We start from the raw sequence: 27,844 nt of genomic DNA, 5'->3' as shown, positions 1-27,844 counted from the left end.
AAAACTAAGAAATTAGTTCTACTTATTTTACGATCAGTATTGTCACAATGTTCATTAAAAAATGAAAGGGGCATAAATCAGCTGTCCATGTCTCAATGAGTCCAAAAGGATGGTTTAAAGAAGAAATTAAAACAAAAATAATTGCCAGCAAACTGAAGGTGAAATTCTTACCTTATCATACTGGCAAACGACAACATTTTCTGTGTCAAAGAGTTCCTGTCCTTCCTCATCACTCACATCATCTTCACTATTGAGGGGTTCCTACAAATAAAAGGAGAATTTATAAGTATATCCCACATAGGACGATAAAAAGGCCCATCTAACATTCAATAAGAAGAAATATAATGATCTTGATGTTCTTCAAGTACCAAATGCATATTTATATACGCTATGAATGTAGGGTTTTTTTGGTTTTTTAGTAGTACTGAGAATTGAAAAGGCCTCTCACTTGCTAGACAGGCCTTTTCCCACTTGAGTCACTCCCTGCCAGTCTGAATGTAGACTTATTAATGAGTTAAAGTTTGTCAATGTTACTGCTTTTCAGCAAGAAATTAAATATAATTAAAATAGTTAAGCTTTTCAGTTTCAAAGGATCTACACATCACACAGATCATATTCTCTACAAACAAAACCAAGTAAAAAATAGAAATAAAACAGAAAAAAAAGAAACACACTAGAGAACTAAAGCTAAAAGCTGATTCTTTGAAAACAGGATGAAAACAGACCTCTGCTAAGACTAAAAAAAGAGTAAGATGGCACAATAATACAAGGAATGAGGAAAAAACAGGCAATGACTATGAATTATTCTGGCATTAAAGAACTGTAATTGTGATTAATTTTATGCTTGTCAATTTGAAAATTCCTAGAAAAACACAATTTATCAGAAGTGTCTTATAAAGAAACCTTACCAAAAGAATAAAAAAAGAAAACCCCAAAATACTTGATCAAATAAGGACTATTAGTAAGGTACTATTATACTATTAACCTGAAAACCTGGTAAGAAGAGTATGACAACAGAAAATAACAGAATTACGTATGAATAGATCAAAGTCCTGAACACAGTAAACAGAGCAATTTGTTAAAGGTAGTATGTAAGGGCTGCAGGCATGCTTGAGTGTGAGAGGACCTGCCTAGGAAGCACAAGGCCTGGAGTTCAAATTCCAGCACTGCCAAAAACAAAACAACAACTAAATGAAACAGGGTAACATTAACGATCAAGGTGTTATCCCAGGAATGCAAGATTGGTTTGCAAATAGAAGACAAATTAATGAAATTCACAGTAAATAACAGACTAACAATAAGAAACTGTATGACTATCTAATAGCTGCAGAAAAGTGTTTAATAAAATACAACATTCATTAACAGTTTAAAAAACAAAGAAAAAAATCTTAGCTCATTATGAACAGTAGGGAACTTCCTTAATCTGATAATATCCACAAAATACCAACAAATATTATACTTAATAGTTAACCATAAAAAAAAACCTACTGTTAAGTTTAAGAACAAGGTAAGGGTACCAATTCACCATTTCTAATCAACATTGTTTGGAGGGCTTAGCCAGTAAGCAAGAAAAACTGCCATGTTTCCCCTATGATGTGACCATCTATGTAGAAAACACAAAAATATCTACAGAGACATTATTAAACTTAACAGAAAACATTTTTAGAAAGGTGGCTGGCTTAATAATGAATATTAAAAGCACTATAAATTTCAACACTGCCAGCAAAAAAGAGGAAAAGTAATAAAAATGTCACTTACGGAGGCATACAAAGAAGGACTAGAGATATGGTTTAACAGAAGAGCTCCTGCCTAGCAGGTTATGAGGCCCCAGCTTTAATCTCTGGCACTGCCCAAAAATAAAAACAATTTTGGGAATAAAAATGGACAAAAAGGACTGGGGGTGTGGCTGAAATGGTTGAGCACCTGCCTAGTACATGCAAGGCCTTGAGTTCAAACCCTAGTAACGCCCCCACCAAAAAAAGACAGGAGACCTGCATGAGCATCTTCCATGTGATAAAATCCAAGTAACAACACATGAGAAGAGGTTGAAACTCATTAATATTCAAGGAAATGAAAACTAAAACCAAAATGAAGCACCATTTTCTACCTACCAGACCAGCAAAAGTTAAGTAGCCTGATGGTATCAGGAATTGGTGAAGATGTATACAACAATTATGTACTAAATGACTGTGATATAATCAGCAAGACAATTTGGCATTTTATTTTAAAGCTGAAGATGTACATGCCTTGATATTTATCATGTCAATGTTTGACATAACGAATATTTTAAGTTGTCTGAAGCAGTAAACAACTAGAACCTATACTAATGTCTCAGATCAGGAAAGGGATAAATAAATTATGGTATAGTCAACAGGAAAAATAATTATAGCTATATGTAATAGCTTGGACAAACCTCAAAAATACCATTAAAAAAAAAAACACAAGATACAGAAAAATACATGAAGAATTATTTTGTTTATGTTATAAAGTGACAAGCAAAACTAAACAATATATTCTTTAGGAACAGTAACACTTTGCTAAAATATAAAGGAAAATTAAATACAAAATTCATAGGCATCAATACTCTGACTAAAGAAGGAAGAGAATGGGATTGGAAAGGGTACCTAGGGAACATTAAAAAAAAAAAAAAAATTTAAATAGTTGTTAGACACCAGGGTAGACAACACTAAGAACAGATAAAGTTATGAAGGAGCAACTGGTATAAAATATGAACCAAAGACTAAAGGAGAGTTTGAATAAATCTCACATTTAGTGTCCTCTTCTCACCAAATGTTGCCATGTCTTTTTAATTACTACAGCAAAAGATTAGCCATAGCTATGTTTTATCAATTTCTTTTTTTTTTCTTTTATTCCTATGTGCATACAATGTTTGGGTCCCTACTTCCCCTTGTCCCCTCCCTTTCCTCAACCCCTTCCCTCTACCTCCCTACCAGGCAGAAACTATTTTGCCCTTATCTCTTATTTTGTTGAACAGAGAGTATAAGCAATAATAGGAAGGACCAAGGGTTTTTGCTAGTTGAGATAAGGATAGCTATATAGGGAGTTGACTCGCATTGCTTTCCTGTACATGTGTGTTACATTCTAAATTAATTCTTCTTGAACTAACCTTTTCTCTAATTCCTGGTCCCCTTCTCCTATTGGCCTCTGTCGCTTTAAAGCATCTGCATTAGTTTCTCTGCATTGAGGGCAATAAATTATCAATTTCTTATGTATAAACTATACTATGAATAGGAGTTAGAATTACTTGCAGTGTCTCCAATACCCTTATTAATACAACTTAATTAGAACAGACATGTTGTATAGCATCTAATAGCCTCTGAAAAACTAGAAAATAATTTGTGTGTTTGCTACACTAAATAGAAACTGGAAATTACTGAGTAGTTTTTCTTTTCAAGTCTTTTACTAGAAACTTACTTCTTCCACCTGCCCATCTTCAGCTCCATCTTTCTCTTTATCTTCCTCTTCATCATCATCATAGTCTTCTTCTTCATCTTCATCTTCTTCAGATGATGTATCCACAGTTCCATCAACTTGTAACACCAGTGGAGCTTGAGGTTGAGCAGGCTGAGCCTGTGGTTGCTGCTGGCCAGTTGCAGTTATCTGTGCTTGTGCTGGTGTGGGGGCTGCTACTGTTGTAGGTATAACTTGAGTCTTATTTCCTGTAAATAAGATTTGCTGAGGCTGGATGATGACACCTGTCTGTGGTGAAATTCCTCCAGGAAGAGGGGCTAGGACCTAAGACAAAAGAAAAACACAGATTACAAATTAGTTAGAAGGATTAAGTATGATAGATAGGAACTGACCCAAATGTTAAAGACTCACCAGATATGGTCCTTAGCTCATTCATAGTTACTACCAAGTACAAAAAAGCAATGCTTACCTAGTATGCTAATCCACTAAACTTCCATTTTACCACTGAAGTTTCTGAAAGCTAATTTCTTCATTTAGTAGAGTATTTACTTTGTATATGCCATACACTAAGAGTTATGCAAATTATTTATTTGCTTGAGACGTAGAAAGGCTTAGTAACTTGCAAGGTTGTAGTAACCAAGAAGCAAAATCTGAACCTAGACTTCTGGTCCAGAGCCCATGCTTGTACTATTATGCTGCACTGCCTCCACATGAAAAACACTGGACTGAGAATCTGAAGACCTGGATCTAGTTTTGTCTAAGACTTGCAGAAGCAAGTCATTTAACCTCTTTTGGGTTTCATCATTTCACTATCAGGATCAACTGTTCTCCACACTGGTTACACATAAGAACAAATAGCTTAAAAAAGTACTGGTACCTAGACTCCACCCCTAACATTCTGATTTAATTGATGTGATTTTAAATGAAACTTTACTAGTTTCCTTTAAAACTCCTCAGATGATTCTTTCAATGCAATGATTACTGAGAACCAGCAGGCATGATTACTTCCAAAGTTCTTTCTCGGTTCTGTACTCTAACATTCAAAAGTTAACCACAACCTGAAAAGAGTATGCTAACAAATATCAACTACATGTATTTAAGCATATTCACAATTGTAGTTAATACATTAAAAAGCACTGAATGCCTGTTACTTGCCACTTGGCTCCGATTAATGGTACAGTAGGAAAATAAAGCGATAGTAACTCAAAAAAGATACAGGATATAATAAAAATAGAGGTTGATCATCTCTAATCTGAGTAGGTTTTGGATTTCAGAGTTTTTCAGATTTTCAGTCTAGGAAGTTTAATTGATGATAATCTATGTAATTTATTCCCAAATTTGACACCCTCCTTGCCCCAAATATTTCAAGTAAGAGAAACAGTCTGTGGTATTGTGAAAGCATAGAATAGGGCCAAGTTTAGCTTGGGAGATAAGGTGTGGGTTAGGGAACCTTTCTGCTAGGAAATACTTGAGTTTCTGTCTGTGCTTTAAGGAGATTACCAGGCTTTTCTGTATGATTTATCTGGAGGAAGCAGAGAAATTGCTGGATACAAGGCCAATGGTAGCATTCAAAATAAAAAAAATGTCAAGTGAAACCCAGAAGAGATAGCAGCATATGACTTTGGAAAGCTGTAATTAGGTTAGACTAATAATCTTGTTCTACCATCACACTATTATCTGTTTATGTGACTGTCTCAAAAAAAAATCAAAAAGCATGTTAAGGAGCTTGGGAAGTCATTAAATGATTTTAAGAATTTTTAAAAGATGACCATAAATCAGTTAAGTTAGGAGAGCATAAGATTAGAAGCAGGCAAAAAAGATAAAGCATTTTTTGCAACAAATTATGATACCATGAACTCAAGAAATGGTAAGATTAAACTCCCCCCCAACTCTCTCTCTCTCTCTCTCTCTATATATATATATATATATATATTTTTTTTTTTTTTTTTCCAAATCTATGAAGGACTGAAAATATGGGAAAACGTCAGTCAAAAAAAATAAATTAATTAAGAAGAAATGGATACCTAGGTAACTGGGAGTAAAGAGAAATGCAGAATCCCACATAACCTATTAGGAAAATACATAAGCATCAAGAATGAAAGTTATGTCTGCCTGTTGATTCCTAAAGTCCCAGCCCCTTTGTGACTAAAGGCCAAGCAACCAGCCTAGAAGGCTGAATGGAGAATGCTCTTGATGGAAAAGACATTCAGGAGGATGAAGGATGAGCAGAGGCAATAATAGTTTGGTTTTAAACATGCTGAATGCCTGGAATAGACTAGGAATAAAGGGAATACCTCACCATAATTTATTATATGTTATAATATAGTCTTTAGGTTATATATGGCAAACCCGTAACTATCATTGTACTAAATGGGGAAAAACTAAAAGCATTTCATCTAAAATGAGCAACAAGTCCATGGTGTCCACACTCTCCACTCTTATTAGTGTTTGAATTCTTAGCCAGAGTAATAAGGCAAGAGAGAGAGATAAAAGGGATACAAATAGGAACCAAAGAAGTCGAAATTATGCCTACTTATAGATGATATGATTTTACACATGAAAAGACTCTGAAGATATCACTGCTAGATTTAGTAAACATATTCAGCAAAGTAGCAAGATATCAAACATAATATACCAATAACAAACATGCCTCAAAATAAATTTACAATAACCTCTAAAAAAAAATACCTAGGAATAAATTTAAGGAGGTAAAAGACCTCTACAATGAACACTATCTAAAGAAATTAAAGAAGACATCAGAAGACGGAAAGATATGTTCATGTATCAGCAGAATTAATACTGTGAAAATGGCTATATGAACTGAAAGAAGTTGACAGATTCACTACAATCCCCATCAAAATCCCAATGACATCCTTCACAGAAATAGAAAAGGGCAATCCTAAATTTCAGATGGAAACATAAAAGGCCCTGATCAGCCAAAGCAATCTTAAGCAAAAAGAACAGCTTGAGGCATCATAACAACTGACTTCAAATTATGCTACAGAGCCACAGTAACAAAAACAGCATGGTTATGGCACAAAAATCGATATGCTGATGAATGGAATAGAATAGAGGATCCAGATATAAGCCCATGCAGTTAGACACCTGATTCTTGACAAAGGAACCCTAAAAAACACATGTTGGAAACACCAGTCTCTTACAAATGGTACTGGGAAAATTGGATATCCACATATAAAGTACGGAAACTGTATCCCTATCAATCACCCTATACAAAAAAAAAAAAAAATTCTTTTTTAATGAATCAAAGACCTTAATATAAGACCTGAAACTTTGAAGAGGACTCCAGTAGTGCAAGAAATAGCAAGAACTTACAAATGAGACTGTATCTAATTAAGAAACTTCTGCACATCAAAGGAAACAATTATGAGAGTAAACAGACAGCATACAGAATAGGACAAAAACCTTTGCTAGTTATTCATCTGACAAGGGATTAATATCCTGAATATATAAAGAGCTCCAAAAAATTAAACATCAAAAGAAAAAATAATACAATTAAATAGGCAGATGAACTGAACAGTTTTCAAAAAAAGTACAAATGTCCAATAACATAAGAAGTGTTCAACATTCTTAGTCATCAAGGAAATGCAAATCAAGTAACACTGAGATCCCATTTCACCGCAGTCACAATGGCTATCGTGAAGATAACAAGCAACAAATGCTGGCTAAGATGAAGGAGAAAAGGATCCATACAGATATACATTATATATGCATACACAAATGTAAACTTCACAATGCAACTCCTTGCTTTGTACATTTAATATATACTAACAAAAATCATTTTATTACACAATTAAACATGCTGAATGCAAATTAAGCTGTGAGGTACACAGCAGGAATTTAAAGTAACAGTTTTGGGTACTGAAGATGACACTAAAATTTGCAAATATAAACCATAAGAAAAGAGAGAGCAACCACCCCCAAGGAATCTATACAGAAGAAGGTTAAAAAAAAAAACCCTAGGGACGTAACTAAAATTCCTTTACCTGTTGTATAACAGGAGCTTGTACTCCACCAGGCTGCATTTGTGGTATAACCTGCTGTTGTAGAACCACTGACTGTTGAGGCTGAAAGATATACTGGGCACCATTGGCTGCTCTGACCACCTGAAGAAGTTGGCCTAAGGCAAAGAAAGATGCATTCCACATTACTTTTTAGCAGATATCATCATCCAATTAGTAAATTAATACTGAATGTCAAACCACTGAAGAACCTAGAAATTTATCAAGTTGTAAGTCTAACAATCTTATTAAGGGCTCTCTTCTATACATAATGAACTATAATCACTACCTCTCCTAACTTCCCTCCATATTCAAATACATTGCTTAAATATTTAAATGATTTCTTTTCTGTATTTACTGTCCTTATTTCAGCTATTTTCTAGTAAGGTTTTAATAACCTTATTTAGACTTGATTAAAAGCCTGAACTACCTTTGCTCACATGTTAGCAGTCAATAAAGAGCAATAAATAAGATCAAACATTTTAGGGGATATTATCTTTAAAGATTTAAAGAAACAAAGTATAATAGTTCACTTACTTCTTAAATCAAAACACCTCAGTGTTTTCCTTCAAAATTGCAAAGAACAGTAACTAATCAGCATTGAATACCTCATAACACTAATTGTATGACTGGCTTATACACAAAAAACCAATATCCCATAACAGATAGCTTTAGATGACCCACCAGAATTTTAAATTAAATTAAAATGATTAAAAATACACAACGAGTTAACTTGTTCTTCACAAATGTAGAAACTAACAAAGAATAAAATGAAGACTACAGAAAGAATACTTACAAATCTTTGTAGTTAAGTTTTTGAAACACTAATATGACTAAAAAACCATGTATGAAAATTACATAGGTATTTATGTCTAGTAATATACTATAAATTTGATCTTAAGGTACACTACAGGATTTAACTTGATATCACAAATTAGATCATGTGACACAAGTGTAAACTCACTTGATAGGATAAATGAGTTCAGTATAAAATTCCGTAAACAAACATTCCTATATAATCATACTGTCTATGCACCCTGAATGTCTACATAATCATACTTCTTCAATAGGGTTCTTAGTCACAGATCGAAAGCACAAGAGAAGTTTTCATCTTCTGTACTGCAACCTCAACAATGACTGTAAGTGGCTATAGCCCTCAAAGTTATTTTAGTAACCTAAACCAAATGGCCAGAAAAACACTAATACTGTCTCTCTTAAAATGAAGACAAAACATATCATAAATATTAGATCATATAATTTTATGAACAATATTTAAATATAGATCCCTTAATGCTAATTACCTGAATTTGTTAGTATCTGTTGAACAGGAGTCACACCTGCAGGAAGTGCTAAGGTAGCAGCTGTAGCAGCAGCACTCTGAAGAAATAAAAACAAAGGAGAAAATCAAAACCATTAACAGGATCTCAGTTTAACATGTTTCAATGGTACATGAAAATTCTTAATAGTATATATGAAAATGAAGTTCTAACAGTAAAATTAAATCCTATTTTTAAAAATGGTACAAGAAAGACCATCTAGTCTAAATAACCTACTAAATTATTTCAAGCAATTAAACAGAATATAATTGTTTGGACTTTTTCCCAGACTCTAAGGAAATCTCAAAGGTAGTTTTTTTTCCCTCCCTTTCCAATGTTCTTTAAGTCTTTATATTCTCACTCTAACCTATGCATTTTTAGAAATATCCATATATACGTTATACAAAATAATAACCATTCCATTATTGCTTCCTTTCCCACTCTTCGCTTCCTTACATCCAACTGTTTTCAATTAATACACTTGAGGCAAAAGTGTAACTACCTTCATGTCCTGATTTTAAAAATTTCTACTAGAATCAACGGGTCTCCATACAAAACACTACTGAAGACTTCCTTTGGAGTATTACCAAAAAGGAAAAAGGAACATATTGGTATTATTTTCTAGATAAAATATGTACAAGCTGAGCATCCCTTTTCAAAACTGCTTGAAACTAAAAATGTTTTAGATTTTTGGGGGATTTGAGAATACCAGCATATACAAAAGAAATCTTGCCTCAGTCTAAACAGAAAAATCACTTATGTTTCATACTGCAGGTAATTTTAAACATTTTTAGGGAGGCTGAGGGTTTATTATTATTATTTCCTTTTTTGCAAGGGAGGGGAAGGCGTGGCTTGAAACAAGGTCTAACTATGTAGCCCAGGCTGGCTTCGCACTCACCCTCCTTCTACCTCTGCCTCCTGAGTACTGGGATTATGGAAATGTATTACCATGCCCAGTTGTGAACCTGAGTTTTGACTACAACCCATCATGGAATGTAGATCACAGAATGTTCCATTTGTGGAGTCATGTGAATGCTCAAAAAGTTTCAGATTTTTGAATTAGTGATGCTCAAGCTATATTAATAACAGATACAAAAAAGTCTTAGGTTCTTAAGTAATTAACTTTAATTTCTATATTTTAAAGTGCAGTTATGTAATGCTGAAATTATGAAGATATATGGAATTATATTCTGAATTTCTTTACATTCAAAAATAAATTCGATTTACTCCTTTCCAGGGACTTCTTTTCTCCTCTTGCTTCTCCAAAAGAATTATACCATTCTTTTTCTTTTTTCTGTGCTGTATTTTTATGTATCTTGCTATAACTATGTTTAGGTAGGTTTTTTCCCTTTCACCCTTCAATCTTCCTTAAAGTACTGAACCTTCATACATTTAATTTAGCCTATATATTTTTAGAAATACCTGCATTTGAGTAATCTTAGAGAAATAAATACATAAATGCTTTAGAGATGCTAATGCCAGAGAAGTAAGTAAAACTTGAAAACTATACTATACTGGTCAATAACACAACTACTATCTAGTTTGGGCTCTATATACAGTTTTCTGAGGAAAAAAGGTTTGGTATTAACACTTGTATTAAAACCTAAGTATTTTCTGTATCTTGAGTCTAAAATTCCCAGAATTGATCCAGAATCCAACCATAAGCCAACAAGTTCATCCATCTTTAAGTTGTATATCCAACAACCCAATTAAAATAAATCTTGTCTATATGAGCAAATAAAACGTAACCTAAGTTTAAGGAATATATCCAACCAGTTACCATTAAGAAGTAGTTAGAAATATTAAGCACCTATAATTCATCTGTTATAAGAAAACAGATCTTCATCTATCAGTAAACTAGCACAATTACTTCTATACAGCATACACAAGACAATAACCACCTGTACACTTTCTACATATTCAAGTTGACCAATAAATATTTGTTGAGTAATGTACCACAACAAATCACCATTCATTTAATGACTATTGAAAATTTCTTCTTGTATTTTATGAAATAGCTCAAACATGAATGCATTAGACCACCAATAACTTCATAAAGAGAACCTGAAAATTGGTTTACTATACGTTTCCTGAAGTAACCATTTGTCTAATATTATATTCTCGCTATTCTTCATTTTAATGAAATTACCCAACTTTCCAGTTTCAGTGTGTTCATTTATAAGACACACAAAGCCAGGAGAACAATCAGAACTAGAGTGGGGAAATACTAATGTATTTTATTGGTTGAAGTTTCTGTTTAAGTACATGTGTTCTTTAGTATCAAAAGACCTAACCAGTAAGAAAAAAAGGACCACTGATTTTACCCCAGTGTCTTTAAACAAAATATTAATTAATTTAAAATTCTCTCCTATAACATTTAAGACCCTTCAAAATTAGAAGAGCCTATTCTAGCTGATTCTGCGAAAGTTTGTTTCTTTAAACTTAAAATGGAAAATTTGTGAATAATAAAGATTCTTGTGAGGAGCTGAGTATTGTGAATTTCATGCAAAACTAATAACCTGAACTGAAAGTACAAATAGAGATCCCTTATATTTGTGAATTAAAAAAATCCAATTTCTTATGTTCTCATTTACTACTGAGTTTTTTTCTGTATAAATCTACTCTAAGCTTTTTTTATAACAATAATAGACAATAAAATTGTTTTTATCTCCTCCAAAAAAATTTTCCAATTTTTACTATCCCCCAAGGTATGTATTTATGAAGATGGTAAATGTATAAGAGAAAGCCATTTGTCTGTTTGGCTTATAAATCACAAGTGAGCTCTGGTGGTTCACTAACACTCACAAATCAAAATGATTTTTTAAAAATATGCCTTTTGTTTTAAAGAAACACATTTCGATGCTAGCACTTCTTACAGAGCTAAGAGATTATTTTACAAATAATGGCTTTTACATTTAAATAAAAATTCTGGCACAATTTAAGAATGAAAATGTCAGAGCTGAGACACCACCCTAGGATTTAAGTCTACATATTTTTAAAAATAAAATTTTTTAAAGCTATTTGTGAGAAACTACTAAGCAACCTCTCTAAGCAGATTGAGTTTTAATGTTTTCTCTGTAAGACTTAAAAGATACAGGCAAAGGGCTGGGGTAGTAGCTCAAGTAGCAGCGCTTGCTTAGCAAGTGTGAGGCCCTGAGTTCAACCCCAATATGCAAGAAAAAAAAAAAAAAGATTTCTAAGAATCTGAAGAGGTTCTTTCAATTTTAAACTTATACACTATATTACATCTGACATGAGTATCTACCCTAAGAATAATTTGAAAGCTTGAGGACTTGTAAGGTCAGTGATTATGCTTCAGAAATACCAAATTCAAATGTAAATCAACGGGGGTGGGGTGTGTGTGTGTGTGTGTGTGTGTGTGTGTGTGTGTGTGTGTGTGACGAGGGTTTAAACTCAGGGCTCTGTGCTCACAAAGCAGGTGCTCTACCACTTGAGCCACACCTCCCGTCAATTTTTGCTCAGGGTATTTGCCCACACTCTCCTCAAACCATGATCCTTCCCATTTCAGTCTCCCAAATATCAATTTACAGATTATAATAAAACTTAAGACTACATTATGGAGTCAGAGCAAAGAGTTTTGAATGTTATCTTGAACACTCCAAATAGTTCCATTTTCATTTTTAAAATGTTTACATCTCTTAGCATTCCTGATCTCTTACAATTAACAGATCTGAAATAGAACTGTATGTGGCATAACAACTGGGGATGAAGTAGTTCCCACAAAGCATCATCCTTTTCGTATTTTTTAAAAAAGAAAACTGCATGATTTTATGATCTCAATATCTAACTACTAGCTAAAACTTAAATTTGTTGCAAAATGCAATAGTCAGCAAACTAAAAAAAAAAGACAAAAAAAACCCCCCAAAACCAGCTTTTTTTACTCAAGTCTTCAATTGTCTTCAAGTTGTTAATATACAACATACTTACACATAATAACAATTGGATTAGAATAAAGAAAGCCAGTCTTACCATGCTTGATGCATTCATATGTTGTATCAGCTTAGAATCAGGAACAATAACTTGTGGTGTTGTACCTACAGGAAAACAAACACACACACACACACACACATTGAAACAAGGCATCATGAGGCTATTTCATAGTTACAAGAATGTTATATAATGCTGAATGCTTTTTTCATATTTTCTGCATTCAAATACTCTCAACCATTTGATGTCTCAGAGGTTTTAAATTTGTATGGAAAACAAGAGCTGTTATATACCCACCCTATACTGGAAAACAGTAAAAATATATTTAAATGACAATACTTAAGAATTAAGCAATTCACTTAAGTGAATTTAGGAACACAAATTGATGAGATACCTAACAACTACACATACACATTTCTCTACATTCTTAAATAAGCTGGAATTCTTCAAACTTAATTTAATCTTGCCTTACTAACTCAGAATTAACTGTTTTATCGATATAAAAGTAAACTCAAAAAGTTAAACAACTAATTTTTTATTTATCTGTAGTCCTTTTCCCCCAACCACTGTTGTGTTTCTTTCATCAACTGTTTAAAAAATACAATTCAAAAATACTGGCAATGTTACTTAAAAAGAATTGTCTGATTCCGCAAATTTCAGAGAATACACAGATAATCCCATTATCCTAATATTCTCTGAGTGAAGAAAATCAAATTTTAATTTATGATGACTTAAAATCCTAGTGCCAGGACTAAAGGCAATAGGAGGAACAGTCATCAAAGAGGAAAAAGATACAATGATTTCATAAAAGGTACAGATTTAAAATCAGGTATTAAGCTGGTGGAGTGGCTCAAGTGGTAAGAGCACCTGCCTAGAAAGTGTGAGGCACTGAGTTCAAATCCCAGTACAGCCAAAAATCAGATATTGAAAGTCTTATTTAGTCATAAATAGTAACTCAAATATTCCGTTTCTACCAAGTATCACTATTAGTTTTTTGTCTTTTTTGCTTGAATGAGACAAATGGGCACCTAAATTATTACTTTAAAATGAACTTTTTTATCTTTACATTCCTCTCCAGTACCAATCAAGCTCACTGAATTAGAACACTCAGGAAATTTTTTAACTGAACAGATGCTTGTCATGAGAAAAAAACACTTGCTACATGTAATGGATTAAGATTCTCAGCCTTTCCAAGGGCCCAGATTTTTCTCATCTGTAAAATGGAGCTAAGAGCTATTTCACAAATCCCTACAAGCTGGTAATGAAATCAGAGCTATAAAATGACTTCCATATTGCAAAGTACTGTGCATAATCTATAAATATGCTTTTTCTTATTTTTAAGCCAAGTAATATAAATTAAACTATGTTATAAATCCACTCTTTTCTTAAAAGACATCTACTTTGTCAATTTAGATTTACATAAACAACTTTGGGATTGAGTTTTCAGACTGCCTAAGCAAAATTACAAAATTCCTTCAACATCTTACTGAATAAGAAGGAAAACCAAACATGTCCTTGAAGAAACATGTTTCATAAGGAGAGTGGGCAATTATTTTATACATAAAATAATGAAGCCCTTAGTAAATACATCTCTATAGAGCTAACCTACTGCAGGAAATTCACCAGCGTAATAGCCTTCTCAAAAGAAAATAACACAACTTCCTTAAATAGAATCTAAGGTTTTCATTTAGGGAATTATCTGTCATTGCTATACAAATAGGTTTCACATTTTTTAATAAATTCACACACTTATATATATTTGTATGAATACACACACAAGCTCAGCCTGTAGAGGGGGAAAAGAAAAAATAGCAACACAGTTTTATAGTTTTTTAAGATTTACCAAGTACCTCTTAAAAAGAACATTCAAGAAACTCACAGTACTTTTTTTTTTTTTATAGCAATATTGGGATTTGAACACAGGACTTCACCAAGCTTGCCAGGCAGGCACTCTACTGCTTGAGCTGTATCTCCAGTTCATTTTCTTCTTTGGAAACTTCAAAAGACAAATTTAATTAAAAAGCCACAGTAGGAAAAACAAATCCTATCTCACCTTGCTGTGATGCTGGAATAAGGACCTGCTGGGTCTGTGCTTGCTGAGGTACAGTCTGCTGAGGTTGAGCTTGCTGATGGTGGTGATGGTGGTGATGCTGCTGCTGCTGGGGTTGATGCTGCTGTTGAACTTGCAATAAAAGTTGCTGCTCTTCTGAATGAAATCCATCTACAGCCCTAGACTGCATTAGTTTATTCTCCCATAACTAAAGCAAAGAACATTAAGGATCTCTTAGTGAAAATCAGAAAATAACTGAGATCTGAGCAAAATATTTATCAGCTGTTTATAAATGTCTTCCACTTTAAAAACTGATCTAGCCACAAAAAATAAACCAATCTTTAATTTCTACCCAAGTATAAATAATGAGAAAAAAATCTCTAACGAACCAAACCCCATCTTTGTCACTTTGTAGAGTACTGAAAAATATTTTCTTCCTTTCTTTTTAATATCTCCAACAAACTTTCTACAGTAATTCCTTAATTGCAGATATTATTTAGCAAAGAGTTTCACCTAAGAAACTTTTTTTGGTAATCAAAGATTATCTTTTTTTAATCATCGAAACCATTTCTAAACTAGAGCCTTGACCCTTTAAGAAATTACCCCCCAAAAAGCTGCAAATGAAACAATTTGGTCATTTTGCACACAAGGATCTATGAATATTTTGTTTTTCTCCTTCAGGATCTGCTCTTGGGGAGGACACTGCCTCACTCACCTGAGAGCTCTAACAAATCCTTTAGTATGTTATGCTCCCCTTGCCATATTTAAAGACATTTTTTTTTATTATCTCCTTCCCTATTCTAGACATTCTAGATTTATAGCTACATGCTAGCAACAATCTCTAGCACCTTTTACAGTTTACCGAAAAAAAAGTAACCTAACAGTCAACTTTGCAGTGAAACCATCTCCCTAGCAAGCCCCATATTTATAAATACCTAACATCTATACTAGAGATAATAACAATATGTGCCCCTGGTTGTTGAGAACTAAATAATATATCCATGTAAAACACATACCAGAGTGTTTTCAATTAATACCACCAATGGCAATAACAAAGATTAACAAAAGCTGTTATTATTATTGCTAGTGGTGGTGTTAACTGCAAAACAGAGCATTATATCTAAAAAGTCAGGAAACCAGTCAATCCTAGGTTAGTCATTAATGAAGCCAAGTAATTTATCTTTCTTAGGCATTGTCCTTATCTAAAAAGAGGGAACCTGAATCAGATTATTTCTAAACTTACCTATGGCTAATAAATCCCAAATTAAAAATAGCTATTTTCTTCTTGTGGCAACAAAGTACTACTTTCTAAGAGTCCGAACTGTGTCCAGTTCATCTTGGTAAAGATCTTGGCACATCTTTGCATGGCAAATAAAACACATTATGATTAAGGTACTATTTATAGTTAGGTTCTCGAATACTCTATCACCCCTCTGAGCTTCCTGCATCAAGACAAGTACTGTACAAGTAATTATAGATTGTCTCCTATATGCCACACATTATTATAGGCATTAAGAAGAGACAGTGAACAAACTTAACAAAAATCCTTGTCCTCCAACCAGTGGAAACTTGTCTTTCCAATCTGATCTCTATAAATCAGCAATCCTTAAAATGTGGTTCCAAAGCTAACAACATCAGTATCACCCAAGAATTTGTTAAAATACTAATTCTTAGGTCCTGTCTTAGACCCACCCTATTAGATACTCTGGAGGAGAAGCCAACAAGCTATTCTAGCAAAGTGTCCAGGTTATTCTGATGCTTGCTAAAGTGAGAATAGTAAAGTCTAAACCAATGCTTTTCAAACTAAGGACTGCAACCCATTACTGGGGTCATAAAAAGTCAACTTAGATGTTTTTATAAGTGAAATCAAACTGAAAAGAAAATGCAGAGTAAGAAATGTTTTGCAGATTTTGTTTCAATTATACACATGTACACATACACAAGTGTATATTTAATCAAAATGTTAAACACTATTATTTCTTGAGGGTCTTCTTTAAGAAGTTTGTATTTTTTCCTCTATTTTGAATTTTCTAAAGTTTATAAATTTATCTTCAACTTAAAAACTGGACCAGAAACAAGTTTTAATCTATAGATATATATCCTACAATCTGAAATAGAGAAAATATCCCATATACTTGGGAGATATGTTCTAAGACTCACAAAGGATGTTAAAAACCATACTGAACTCAAACATTTCTTCCTATACATACATACCTATGATAAAAAAGTTTAATTTATAAATTTTGCACAGTAAGACATTAGAAAAACAAAATAGAAAAGTTATAATATACATTGTAACAAAAGTTGCTGAATGTGGTCTTTCAAAATGTTATTGTACTATACTACCTCTTATTCTTGTTATGATATAATACAATGCCTACATAATGAAATAAACAGAGGTGAATAACATAGGCCTATGACATAGCAGGTACGACATAAGGGTTACTTGAATATAAACACTGTCATACTGTGACAGGTAATCTGATAATTGAGATGGTTACCAAGTGATTAATGGGTAAGTGGCATATATAGTGAGGATAAGCTGGAGAAAGATGACTCACATCCCAGACACTGTGGAGCTGGCTGGCAAGAGATTTCATCACTCAGAAAGGCACATAATTTAAAACTTACTATTGTTTATTTCTGGAATTTTCCACTTAATGTTTTTGACTGTAGCTGACTGGGTAAGTGAAACCTTGAAAAGTGAAACTGTGGTTAAGTGAGGACTACTAAATTTACAAAACCAGATTCCTGAGTCCCATTCTACACTCTCATTAAGTCAGACTCTGGAGCAGAAGCCCTAAAACCTGCATTTTAACTAGTTTCTCAGATGATCCTTTTCACTTTAAAGGCCAAACTCTTTAGTGTAGCATATGTTACCATATGCCAACTGCTACAATTTGCACTCTATTTTCTAACAGTACTCAACCGCTTGCAGTTCCCAGAATAGAGTATACATAACTTAAGACTGTTCCTTATGATCAGCAGTCTTCCCTTACAATTCCTAAAACAAGGCAAATGTCAAAATCATATACCTTCAAAGTAGTCACTTACTGCGTGTGCTTTTTAGAGAAGTTTCTATTTTTACACTTATTACACTAAGTATGAATTCCTTCAGGGTAGACTGTCTTACTCAGAATCTAACACAAAACTAAGAATTTAACAGTCATTTAATATTAAATTCAAAGAAAAAGTGGAAAAAACAAAATACTGTTTACTAGAATAGTATTTCTCTGTAAGAATGCTATTGACATTTTAGGCAAGGCAATTCTCACAAACATGGCCCCACACATTTCCAAAGCTTTGTTGGGATAGTTTACTGAGAATCAGTATTTAGCAGGCACCATTATACTGTTCTAGGTAATGAAGGAAATATAAAAATAGTAGTATACAAGTACCAACTATTAAGTTTACAACATGAAGTTTACAGTTTCTCTGCAATTTCATTTTTATGTAATTTTAATTTTACCAAAACATGCAATGTTTCAAATATCAGTTGTCAAAATAAACAATGTAACAGTTTGGGCAATAGTAATCATACTATTAATACTGAAGATAACCAGGCATACTGAACTGTTATCTATTTATTTTGCTTGGAAAATAGGATTGAACGACCCTTTTTTCTCCTCACTTTTACAGTACTCAACTCTTCCCTAACAAGTAGGAATTATTTCTCGCAGTCCTACATCAGCAATCTTTGCCTAGGTTTCTAAAATTCACATGAAAATTCGTCCTCTATTCCCAAAATGAATGAGATCTGCACTTACATACATGTTAACTAGACATTTTAATAGCTAAAATGTACTGAGTTATATGTACTTTCTAAGGAGTTAGCATGTGGACTCAGTTTTTACAAAAATTATATAATAGATACTACTATCTCCTTTTGTGCAGTAAAAGAACCTGATGGCAAGAATTAAGGCAATTTATTGACGATCACACCAAATGGCAGGCAGAACTAGAACATAATCTAGAGGGTCTAAACTCCAGTGTCTCAGTTTTGTTCCTCACTTGTCTCACCATAATTCCCAGCTCTAATCCAAGTTCCTACTCTCTCAACAATACTGTTCTCAGAGCACTTAAATGTCTCTAAGATCTGTCTCACCAACCCAACATCCAGACATAACTCTTATACCTTCCCTCTTACCAGTTTAGTGTCGTGTATGTCACAGGAGATCAAAGGCTTAGATTCACATCCCTTCCGCTTACTAGCTAAATGTCCTTATCAAAGTATGTCTGAGTTTACCTTCTAGTTTATAAAATGTGAACATACTGTTCCCTGGCAGTATGTCACACTAGAAATTCTAAAAAATTCTTCTATTTTCTTCACAAAACTTCTGGCTTCTGAGTAAGATACATGACTTAATTCCATTTCAGAGCTCCAAAGAAATGTTAGGACACCCAACTTTCTCAAGAGCACATGAAGTGGAAAGTAGATTATTCAATATATGGTCCAGGAATTTATACATAGTATATCACATATCTACAGAGTACATTTAGAATAGTGGTTCTTATCTTGGGGGATATTTTGCTCCCTCCCCCTTTCTTAAGCAGATCTGGCAATGTCTGGAGACATTTCTGATCACAAGGAAAGGGTACTACTGGCATCTAGTGGGCAGAAGTCAGTTACACTACTAAGATTCTACAATGAACAGCATAGCCCCTGCAACCATTAACCAATATAAAATGTCAATAATGCCAAGGTTGAGAAACCTGAACAAAAGGCAGATAAACTGAATTTTTAGATTTGTTTTCAACTGAGGAAACTTTACTCATTTTATTTTAAAAAAGGGACCATATTTTATATGTCACATGGTACTTGCTTTTTGGATATGGGTAGGTATGATGATCCTAGAAATTAGGACGATTTTATCATTCACTTTGAAGAGAATTTCTGAGTGTCATTCTCATGCAAGTCACTTACCAATCCAAAACATACTACATTTAAGTATGAATTTACTGACAGACCTGTACTTAATGTCTTCTCTGTCTCCCACAGTTCATACATTAAAGTAGGCCCAGAGCAGTTCATGAAGTAACCTCAGTAATTGGGCTAAATATTTTACCATCACTTCTTCTACAGTATCTAGTGAACTCAAATTACATGCATTCTTTCAATGTATCTTAATTCACAATCTAATTCACCACTCGGTTCTTTACAGCCTTATGCAAACTTTTGATAAAAGTTTGTGAAATGGCCAAAAAACAGGTGGGTGGGTGGGGGAGATGGGCTATTAAGTGACAGTTTTTTATAGATTATAAAATATAAAATTAATGTTAGTTTTATTAGTAAGAATGTCTAAATCTGCACAGTCCAATATGGTGGTCATAAGTCACATGTGGTAATTTAAGTTTAAATTAACTAAAACTAATGTCAATTCTTCAGTTCCCCTGATCACATTTCAAGTGCTCAGTAGCCATATGTGGCTAATAACTACCATAATGGAGAACATAGGTATAGAACATGGCTACCACTGCAGACAGTTGGATTAGGAAGTACTGAGTGTCCAACTGTTAAATCTAGGACACATTCTAGAGATTCTAATGAGAACCTGAAGAAATTTAGTGCAAAGAATTAAAGTAAACTTATTTTAGTGTAACAGTTTTATTTTTAACTCCTATTACAACCCAGGATCAGAGTATGCCCCATTTAAATACAACAAAAATATTTTGTTCAGTTAAGATTCTGGAGCCACTTTTGTTCTTAACCCATTCAGCAAAATATTTACTGAGTGTCAACTGCATATGCCAGGTATTGTGGTAGAAGCTGGCCACTCAAAGTTAAACTAACCATTAAACAAAATATTACTATATGACCTATACGACATCAATGTATACTTAAAAAGTCAAATGTAATAAAAATGCAAGTGGAGATACCTGATTTTTCAAAGATAACTAATTTTCTTGGATAGAATTTCATGTATCTATCAGGACCAGTAGAAACAATCAATTCTCCAGATTTTCATTGTGCAAAACAAGAAAGACAAAAAAATAACCTACACTGACCACTACTTTGACCTACAGCAAATTACTTTAAAAAGTGTTTAGGATTGATTTTCTACACCTACAGATGTTAAATCTTCTACATGATGTCGCAAAACTACAAGCACCGTGTGAGTGCAAAAAATTATAAAGCGCTCCCTCCACTACACTAAATAATCAAATAAGTTTATTCTCTTATTATTAATATCCCTGAGACACTTCATGCTGCTTGAGCAGTTTATATTGCTCTTCTAACTTATGCCTCATAGTACGCAACCTTACGCTTAAATTTTTTAGACACTTATTCTCTACAAATAACCCTTGTGCTTCTCTCAGGGTATTCCCCCATCTCACTAAAGCTTACACTTTTTTCTTTCCTCACACAGATTCACCTGTGAACTTGTTTTTGGTCATAATGGAGTTTGAACTCAGGGCTTCACACTTTCTAGGCAGGTGTTCTACCGCTTGAGACACACCTCCAGTCCTGCAGATTTTTATTGAATGGCGTAGTGGTCCACAGATGCTTAAACACACTAAGACAAATACATTTCTTCACCACAATAAAGGAGAGACTTCTTTCATTTAAAATAATGAGATGCTGGATTCCAGCTTCCACATCTTTGCAGAATGGATAAATAAGATCACAAATTTCTTTAGCATTTTATTAATTGTGACTGTTAACTCATAAATAGCTCTGAAGGAGCTCAATATACAATTTCTAAGCCAGTACTACTAACCTTTTGATCTCAGGACCCTTTATTTATTTTCAAAAGAAGACCTAGAAGAGCGTTTGTGCTTGTGAATTATAGCAACAGAAATAACAAGAAGGATCTGAAAAAATATTTACTAATTTATTTAGAAATAAGAACATTGCCCAGAGGTGTGGCTCAAGTGCTAGAGCACCTGTCTACCAAGCACGAAGCCGTGAAATCAAACTCCAATACCACAAAAAAAATAAAATAAAATAAAAAAGGGTATGACTTAAGAACCTAAAATTCTTTTATCAAGTACCCAATTGATCCCTACAACTTAACAAATTTTAGAATATGGGTACTTAAGACCATTAAGAAAGATTTTTAAAAGTTTACAGGCTTGTCAAGTAAAAACTGGAGACTATTAGTTATCCAGTAATAATAGATACTGCTAAACAGGTACACATTTTGCTAAATATTTTCTAAAGCTACTACATTAAAAAAAGTCAAACATTCATCTTACAAACAATTGTAAATTCATTATTGGCTAATGAGAATGTTTGGGGGTAGAAAGTATTTTAAAAAGGAGAAAGACAAACTCACAGTTTTTAGCTCCATCAGGACTTGTTCATCCACTCCATCATCCAGAAAGATGTCTCTCACATCATTAATAACATCTTCAATCACAGATCTATATAATTTAGGCTTTAAAGGAAAATAAAACTCTTGATATTGTTTTCAACTGGTTAAAATGTATAATAGGCTTTCAGAAATTCAAACAAATTAAAAACACAACAATTTGCCAACTCTCTAAAACTTTTAAGACTTGAGGGCTGGGGATGTGGTTCAAGTTGTAGAGTACCTGCCTGCAACCATGAGGCTCTGAATTCAAACCCCACTACTTTCCCCCCAAAATACAAAAAGTTGTAAAAATTTAAAGATACAGCCATCCTAATAAAAATCATTTGCCTTTGTTAAACTGTATTTGATGACTACATATTTCAGTATTAAGCATACAAGGTTTATAAAATTTCCAGTTACGAATTCCTATGTTGTAGTCAAAATACCTAGTTTTGTTTAATAATAGCTTTCTAACTATATATATCCAGTTCCTATTATTTCATGCTTAGTTTAATCCCTGTTGTAGCTCATAACCTTGCCATAGGTATTAAGAGTTTGGAGAACCTTATGTCCCACAGTCAACTGCCTGGTAATAGTAAATATTCAAGCATAAAAATCATTTCACTTCTCTTTTTTGTGACCTAAGTTATAGTCTAAGCTATATCATTAAACTGTTCATATACACACACTTACAGGTTTCAAGATCCCAGAGGGATAATGATCCCTTTCCAATGACCTCTCTATTCCTGCCCAAGTGATGCTAAGGGACTGAACACCTTTGTATGGTCATTTTATTAATTAATTATTACTATTGGTATTGGAGATATGGTAGAGGAGTGAAGGAGCTGGCTTCTAAATGGTCCAGAATAAAATGTGTATAACAATAGATATGAAAGCACTTTAAATTTGGTTTTTGTTTTTTTTAAACCAAAAGGAGGGAATTAGAACAATTAGCTTAACCCACATACTTTTTTTAACCTGTTAAAACAAAAGGAAGTTTGCAGGTCAGATGAAAACTAGGGCTGACTCCTTATAAGTTTTATTCAGTATCCCAGAGTTAGTGTTTACAAACTTTTTTTTTAATGCTTTGTCATTTTTAAACCTGTCTTAAAGTTAGTTACTAACTAGCCAATAAAACCAAGGGTTTGTTTTCATAAGCAAACCTCAAACAGAAATAAATGCTTCATTAACATCTATCAGCATACTGTTACCACAAGGAAACCTCTAAGAAAAATACCAGTTTGTCAGAAGTTACCTCAACCACCAAAAACTATTCATTCCTTTTCATTACAACCAGAACAACTCAAATATCTAGGTTGTCATCCTTACTGTTCCACTCACTCATCTTTTTTTATCAACCTAATCTTCTTCTGTGAACGTTATTAACCTGTAAAATGTACATCTCTGCATTTTCTCATGTTAACATTCTGATTTTGTATATTCTCTCCTTAAGTGACTATAGGGATACCATCTTTCCCACAACTTACTGAATTACAAAAGTACATATATGAAGTGTTTTCTACCAATAATGACTCCTCAAGGCATTGTATGTAGGCAATGTAACTTTAAATTGGTAGGATGAATCTCAAACTAAAGACATTATTTCTCCAGCAAACTAGACGTTTTATTTTGTAACGGTACTGGGGTCTGAACTCAGGGCCCCATGTTTGCTAGGCAGGTTCTCTGCCACTTGAATCACTCTGCCAGCCCTTTTTTGGTTGGGTATTTTTCCAGATAGGGTCTCACAAACTATTTGCCCAAGCTGGCTTCAAACTCCAATTCTCCTCATCTCTGCCTCCTGAGTAGGTATGATATCAGGCATGAAGCACAGTAACCCTATAGACATTGTTTTGACATTTCTGAAATCAGTTACAGAGAACCTTTTGCTTAAGATTCATTTACAGGTACATATCTGCTTTCTTCTGGTACTCCCAACTTAATAATCATGCTTTAAGATTTTGCTTTTGTGTCTTAATGAACCCACAACTTGACCACTTAACTAATTCATAAGCACTATGGTTGAAGGAAGAAGTGAAATGTGTAGACTTCAAAGTATGTTCATAAAGATAATTTAGCAGAATGTTCAGTTTGAAAAGCCTTCACACTATTTTTAAAAGTATGTGGGAATATGAGGGAAAAATTGAAATAAGCAATTTCTAAATTATTATTTTATTTCTAAACTTCAAATGAGCCAAAGTTTTTTATCTTTTATTAAATACCAATTATATTGGTTTGTCCTGACCTGAAAAAAACCCCAAATATTCCAAACATTAAAACTGGTAAGTTAGAGGGCATGAGCGGCATTATCAGTGGTGAACTGGAAGGTTCTTTTCAAGTGTCAGGTGTCTGGCGCAATGTTGGAAAATTAATTTTATACTCGATAACATGCTAAATCTTCGATGCTGTAAAAATACTACCTATTTAGAATTTAAATTTCTTAATTTCTAATTTCCTAATTACTATTAAGTCTCCTTCACTCTCATTACTCACAGTTCCCCTACACGCAAATCTACCGTGGACATAAGATCCTCCGTGGAAGCTTTAATCAATTATCGGTTTGGTAAGCTTTCTATCTAAGTTATGTTACAGGGAGACACAATGAAATATTAGGAGCTGTATTTCTATCCTATTTCCTGAATACCTGATGAGCAAAATACTACCAAACCCAAGTCTTCTGCGGCTAACATTTAATATACAATAAGCATTAAAAAAAAAAATCCCAATAGTAATACAGACACCATCCAATCCAAAAAAAAAAATGCTCAGAACATCTGATCTAAAATCTTAAGAAATTAAAAAAGTAAAATATAAAGTGCGGCAACCCATGCATATTTCCTCTAACGAAGGAAAATCCTTGCTGCTGCTGCTTCAGCAAAACAAAAACTTGGGGTGCTGAAGCCGAACCCCCGCGTGAGCTCCCGCGCGGCGCAGCGATCCGCACGCGCCCGCCTCTCGCTCGGGAGCACGCACCTCCCAGCCCCGCGCTCGGCAGCTCTCACTATTTAAAGCCGGATCTGGTGTTTAAATGGAGAGGCGGTGACGTAGGCCTGAAAAGCACCTTCCCATCCTGGCAGAGTCTATATTAGAGAGCGGCAATGGCTCTATATAAACAGGGCAGCCAAAGGGAGGAGGACCACAAGGCTCAGGGGCTGAAATGCAGGCTAGGCGGCCGCAGCCATGATGGATCGACCCGAGTCGTCAACGGTACGGGGGTCGGGCGGCCGCGGGCTTGTCTGCAGCATTTGGGACCGGGCGAAAACGTGTTTTTATTGTCACAATAAAAATAACTGAGTCGGGTGGGCGAGTGATCGCATTGCGTTGGGGACTGAAAAGGTTATTGATGTGACTGCTTTTTGCAAACCTACGTGATCTCAAGTAACCAAAAAGGGACCAGCAGGAAGAAGTAGGCAAATTTCAAGGCGAAAGCGGGGACACTTTTGACCACAGTAGGCTTTTTGTTTGTTTGTTTTGGTGCTTTTGCTAGTCGGAGATACGATTGGGGGGGGTATGGCTTCCCCTTCGCCATTTTACCCCTTCGGAAGGAACCGAGATAAGTGCTTTTCAACCTTCGTCCTTTTTGTAAAAAGCATAAAATGGCCCCAGTGAGAGATTTCCAAAGCACAACCGCCAGAGACAGTCCCCAAAGTGAACCCCAAGTTAGCCACTGCCTTTCGGGGAATTCGCCCAACTCCCCGGGCACGGCTTTTGTTCCACGGCCGCTCTGGAGCCTCGGCGAGCGCCCGCAGACGAGCCCCCAACGGGGCGGCGGCGGCGACCTTCCTCCCGCCCGGCCTCGCTCCCGCGGCGAGGGCCGGGGCCGCGCGCCCGCCCGGGCCCAACCGCCTGCGCGGCCCGGCCCGCCCCGCGCCGGCCCCGGTCCCGCCGCTCCCCCGCCCTCCCGCCGCCGCGAGCCCTCGGCGCCCCCCCCCCACCGCCCGGCCGTCTGTCCGTCCGTCCACCCGAGGCGGGAAGCGGCGGCAGTCGCGCCGGCGGGGAAGTCGAGGCCCCCGGAGCCGCCGCCGTCCCCGCCCCCGCCCGGTTCGGCCGTTGCTGCCGCCTGAAAGAAGCCCCCGCCGGCCACCGAACCACGTCCTTACCACGGTGTTTGTATTTGCCGAGTTCGCCATTTCCACACACAACACAAACAAGAGGGTGGCAACCCCGAGAAAACAAGATTAAAAACAAAACGAAAAAAAAAAAAAAAAAAGACCTGGAGGGTGACCCAGGTCACTGCAAGATTGGGGCAAAAATTTTAAACAAAATAGATCCGGAAGGTACACAGGGGAGAAGCGGTGAGAATGGGAGGGGGGGGGGCACTCCTTCTGGAGCTTAAAAAAAAAAAAACACCTCAAGAATCTCCTCTTAAAAGAAAAAAAAAGTCACAACCCTTCAAGGGTCCCCGGGGGTGGGGGGGAGGGGGCGTTGCCCGCTCCCCACTAGGCGCCAAGGAGGGAAACCACCACCGGCCACCGGCCGCCGCTCCCCGCGCCGCCGCTGCCGCCACCGGCTGCAGCCCCAGCCGTCCGGTCCGCCTGCTTCTCCCCTTTATATAGCGAGCCAACAAGCTGCGCGTACCGCCGCCGCCGCTGCCGCCGAGAGACAGGGCGGAGGGGAGGGAGGGGCGGAAAGGGCGGGGGCAGCGGTGGGCGGGGCTGAGCGCGAGACACCGCGAGAGCCGCGTGCGCAGGCGCGCCGGGGCGGAGGCCGCCGCGAGCCGCGTCGTCACACGCAGCGGAGAGTACTGGGCGGATGGAGCTCCAGGACTAGAGTAAGGAAGGCGGCCCAGCGCCTCCCTCGCTAAGTCTCGCGTGATCACGTGGTTGGCACCCAGGCGGAAATCTCCCGCAGCTCTTTGGAAAGAGGGACTTGTAATGCACTGCTGGAAGAGGCGCGAGTTCTGCTGACACGGGAGCCCAAAGCTAACTTGGACCGCCTCCTGTCAGACGGCTCCGCGCCGTCCCGTGCTGCAGGAAGCTATGCAGTGCAGAAGGCGGTGGCGTCTGCCTCGCTGAGAATGGCCGCGGAGGAGAGCAGGTCACGTGGTGCGACTTCCGGCCCCTGGCGCGCGCGAGTCCGGACGGATTTTTAAATGCGGAGTCATCTTTTGATTCGTGAGCTGAGCTTGGACCTCCTGAAGAAGGTGGATCTTTAGCTGGCAGAGTTGTGTAAGGGCTTTTAAAGAGGAAGAAGGCGGGTTTGGACCCACTGCTTCCACATTCCAGAATTAGTAACCCCTAAAGCTGGTCGACCAGTGTGTGTACACTGAATCAGGCTACAAAGTCTGGGTTTAAGTCCCCCAGCGGTTCAGCCTCTCTTATCCCAGAGCCATTTTACCGTGGTGGAAATGCCAAAAAACACAACCAAATACAATCACTGGATTATGGACAGTACAATAACTTTCCTTTTTTAAACTATGTGTATAATATTGCTAAAGTACTATAGCTACATGGCCAACTAGCCACATCTGAAATACCCTCAACCCACCAACTCACATGGCTTTTCCCTGCAAGACAGCAGGCAGTTTGTCCATACCTTAGAGAGCAATTTAGTAGGAGTTTGACCTGCTCCACTCAAGCATTAAGTCCTGTCTTTGTATGAACATTTCATTCAGAACAGAGAATGTACAGAGGAAGAAATCACAGAACCTAATCTTCCTGTTCTTACTCAAGAGGCAAAGCAAAACAAATGTCATAGTTCTATGCCGGTGAAACCAGACTTGAGGAATATCAGAGGCATCCTACCAGAGCGGAAAAGATGCAGCCTGCCAAGACCTCAAGAAAGGGA

At 36.0% G+C, this 27,844-nt stretch overlaps 1 protein-coding gene and 1 non-coding gene across 2 annotated transcripts in view; both read right to left on the bottom strand.

The window, feature by feature from the left end:
- The window catches only part of Gtf2a1 (general transcription factor IIA subunit 1), a 33,681-nt gene extending 7,092 nt beyond the window's left edge, over nt 1–26,589 (bottom strand). The window contains exons 1-8 of the mRNA XM_020160128.2: nt 26,158–26,589; nt 22,043–22,144; nt 14,769–14,973; nt 12,758–12,822; nt 8,753–8,828; nt 7,437–7,570; nt 3,436–3,756; nt 172–261 (exon numbers count right to left, since the gene is read on the bottom strand). Coding sequence (XP_020015717.1) covers nt 172–261; nt 3,436–3,756; nt 7,437–7,570; nt 8,753–8,828; nt 12,758–12,822; nt 14,769–14,973; nt 22,043–22,144; nt 26,158–26,187 — 1,023 coding nt within the window. The 5' untranslated portion in view covers nt 26,188–26,589. The remainder of the gene's footprint in view (nt 1–171; nt 262–3,435; nt 3,757–7,436; nt 7,571–8,752; nt 8,829–12,757; nt 12,823–14,768; nt 14,974–22,042; nt 22,145–26,157) is intronic.
- LOC141421818 (small nucleolar RNA SNORA79) lies at nt 13,351–13,494 on the bottom strand. Its single transcript, XR_012446508.1, has one exon. It is a non-coding gene; the product is annotated as a small nucleolar RNA SNORA79 (small nucleolar RNA).
- Nucleotides 26,590–27,844: the final 1,255 nt, after the last annotated feature.

The sequence above is a fragment of the Castor canadensis genome, chromosome 3 (genome assembly GCF_047511655.1).
Source record: "Castor canadensis chromosome 3, mCasCan1.hap1v2, whole genome shotgun sequence".
Lineage (NCBI taxonomy): Eukaryota > Metazoa > Chordata > Mammalia > Rodentia > Castoridae > Castor > Castor canadensis.
This window is presented reverse-complemented; position numbering and strand designations above follow the sequence as displayed.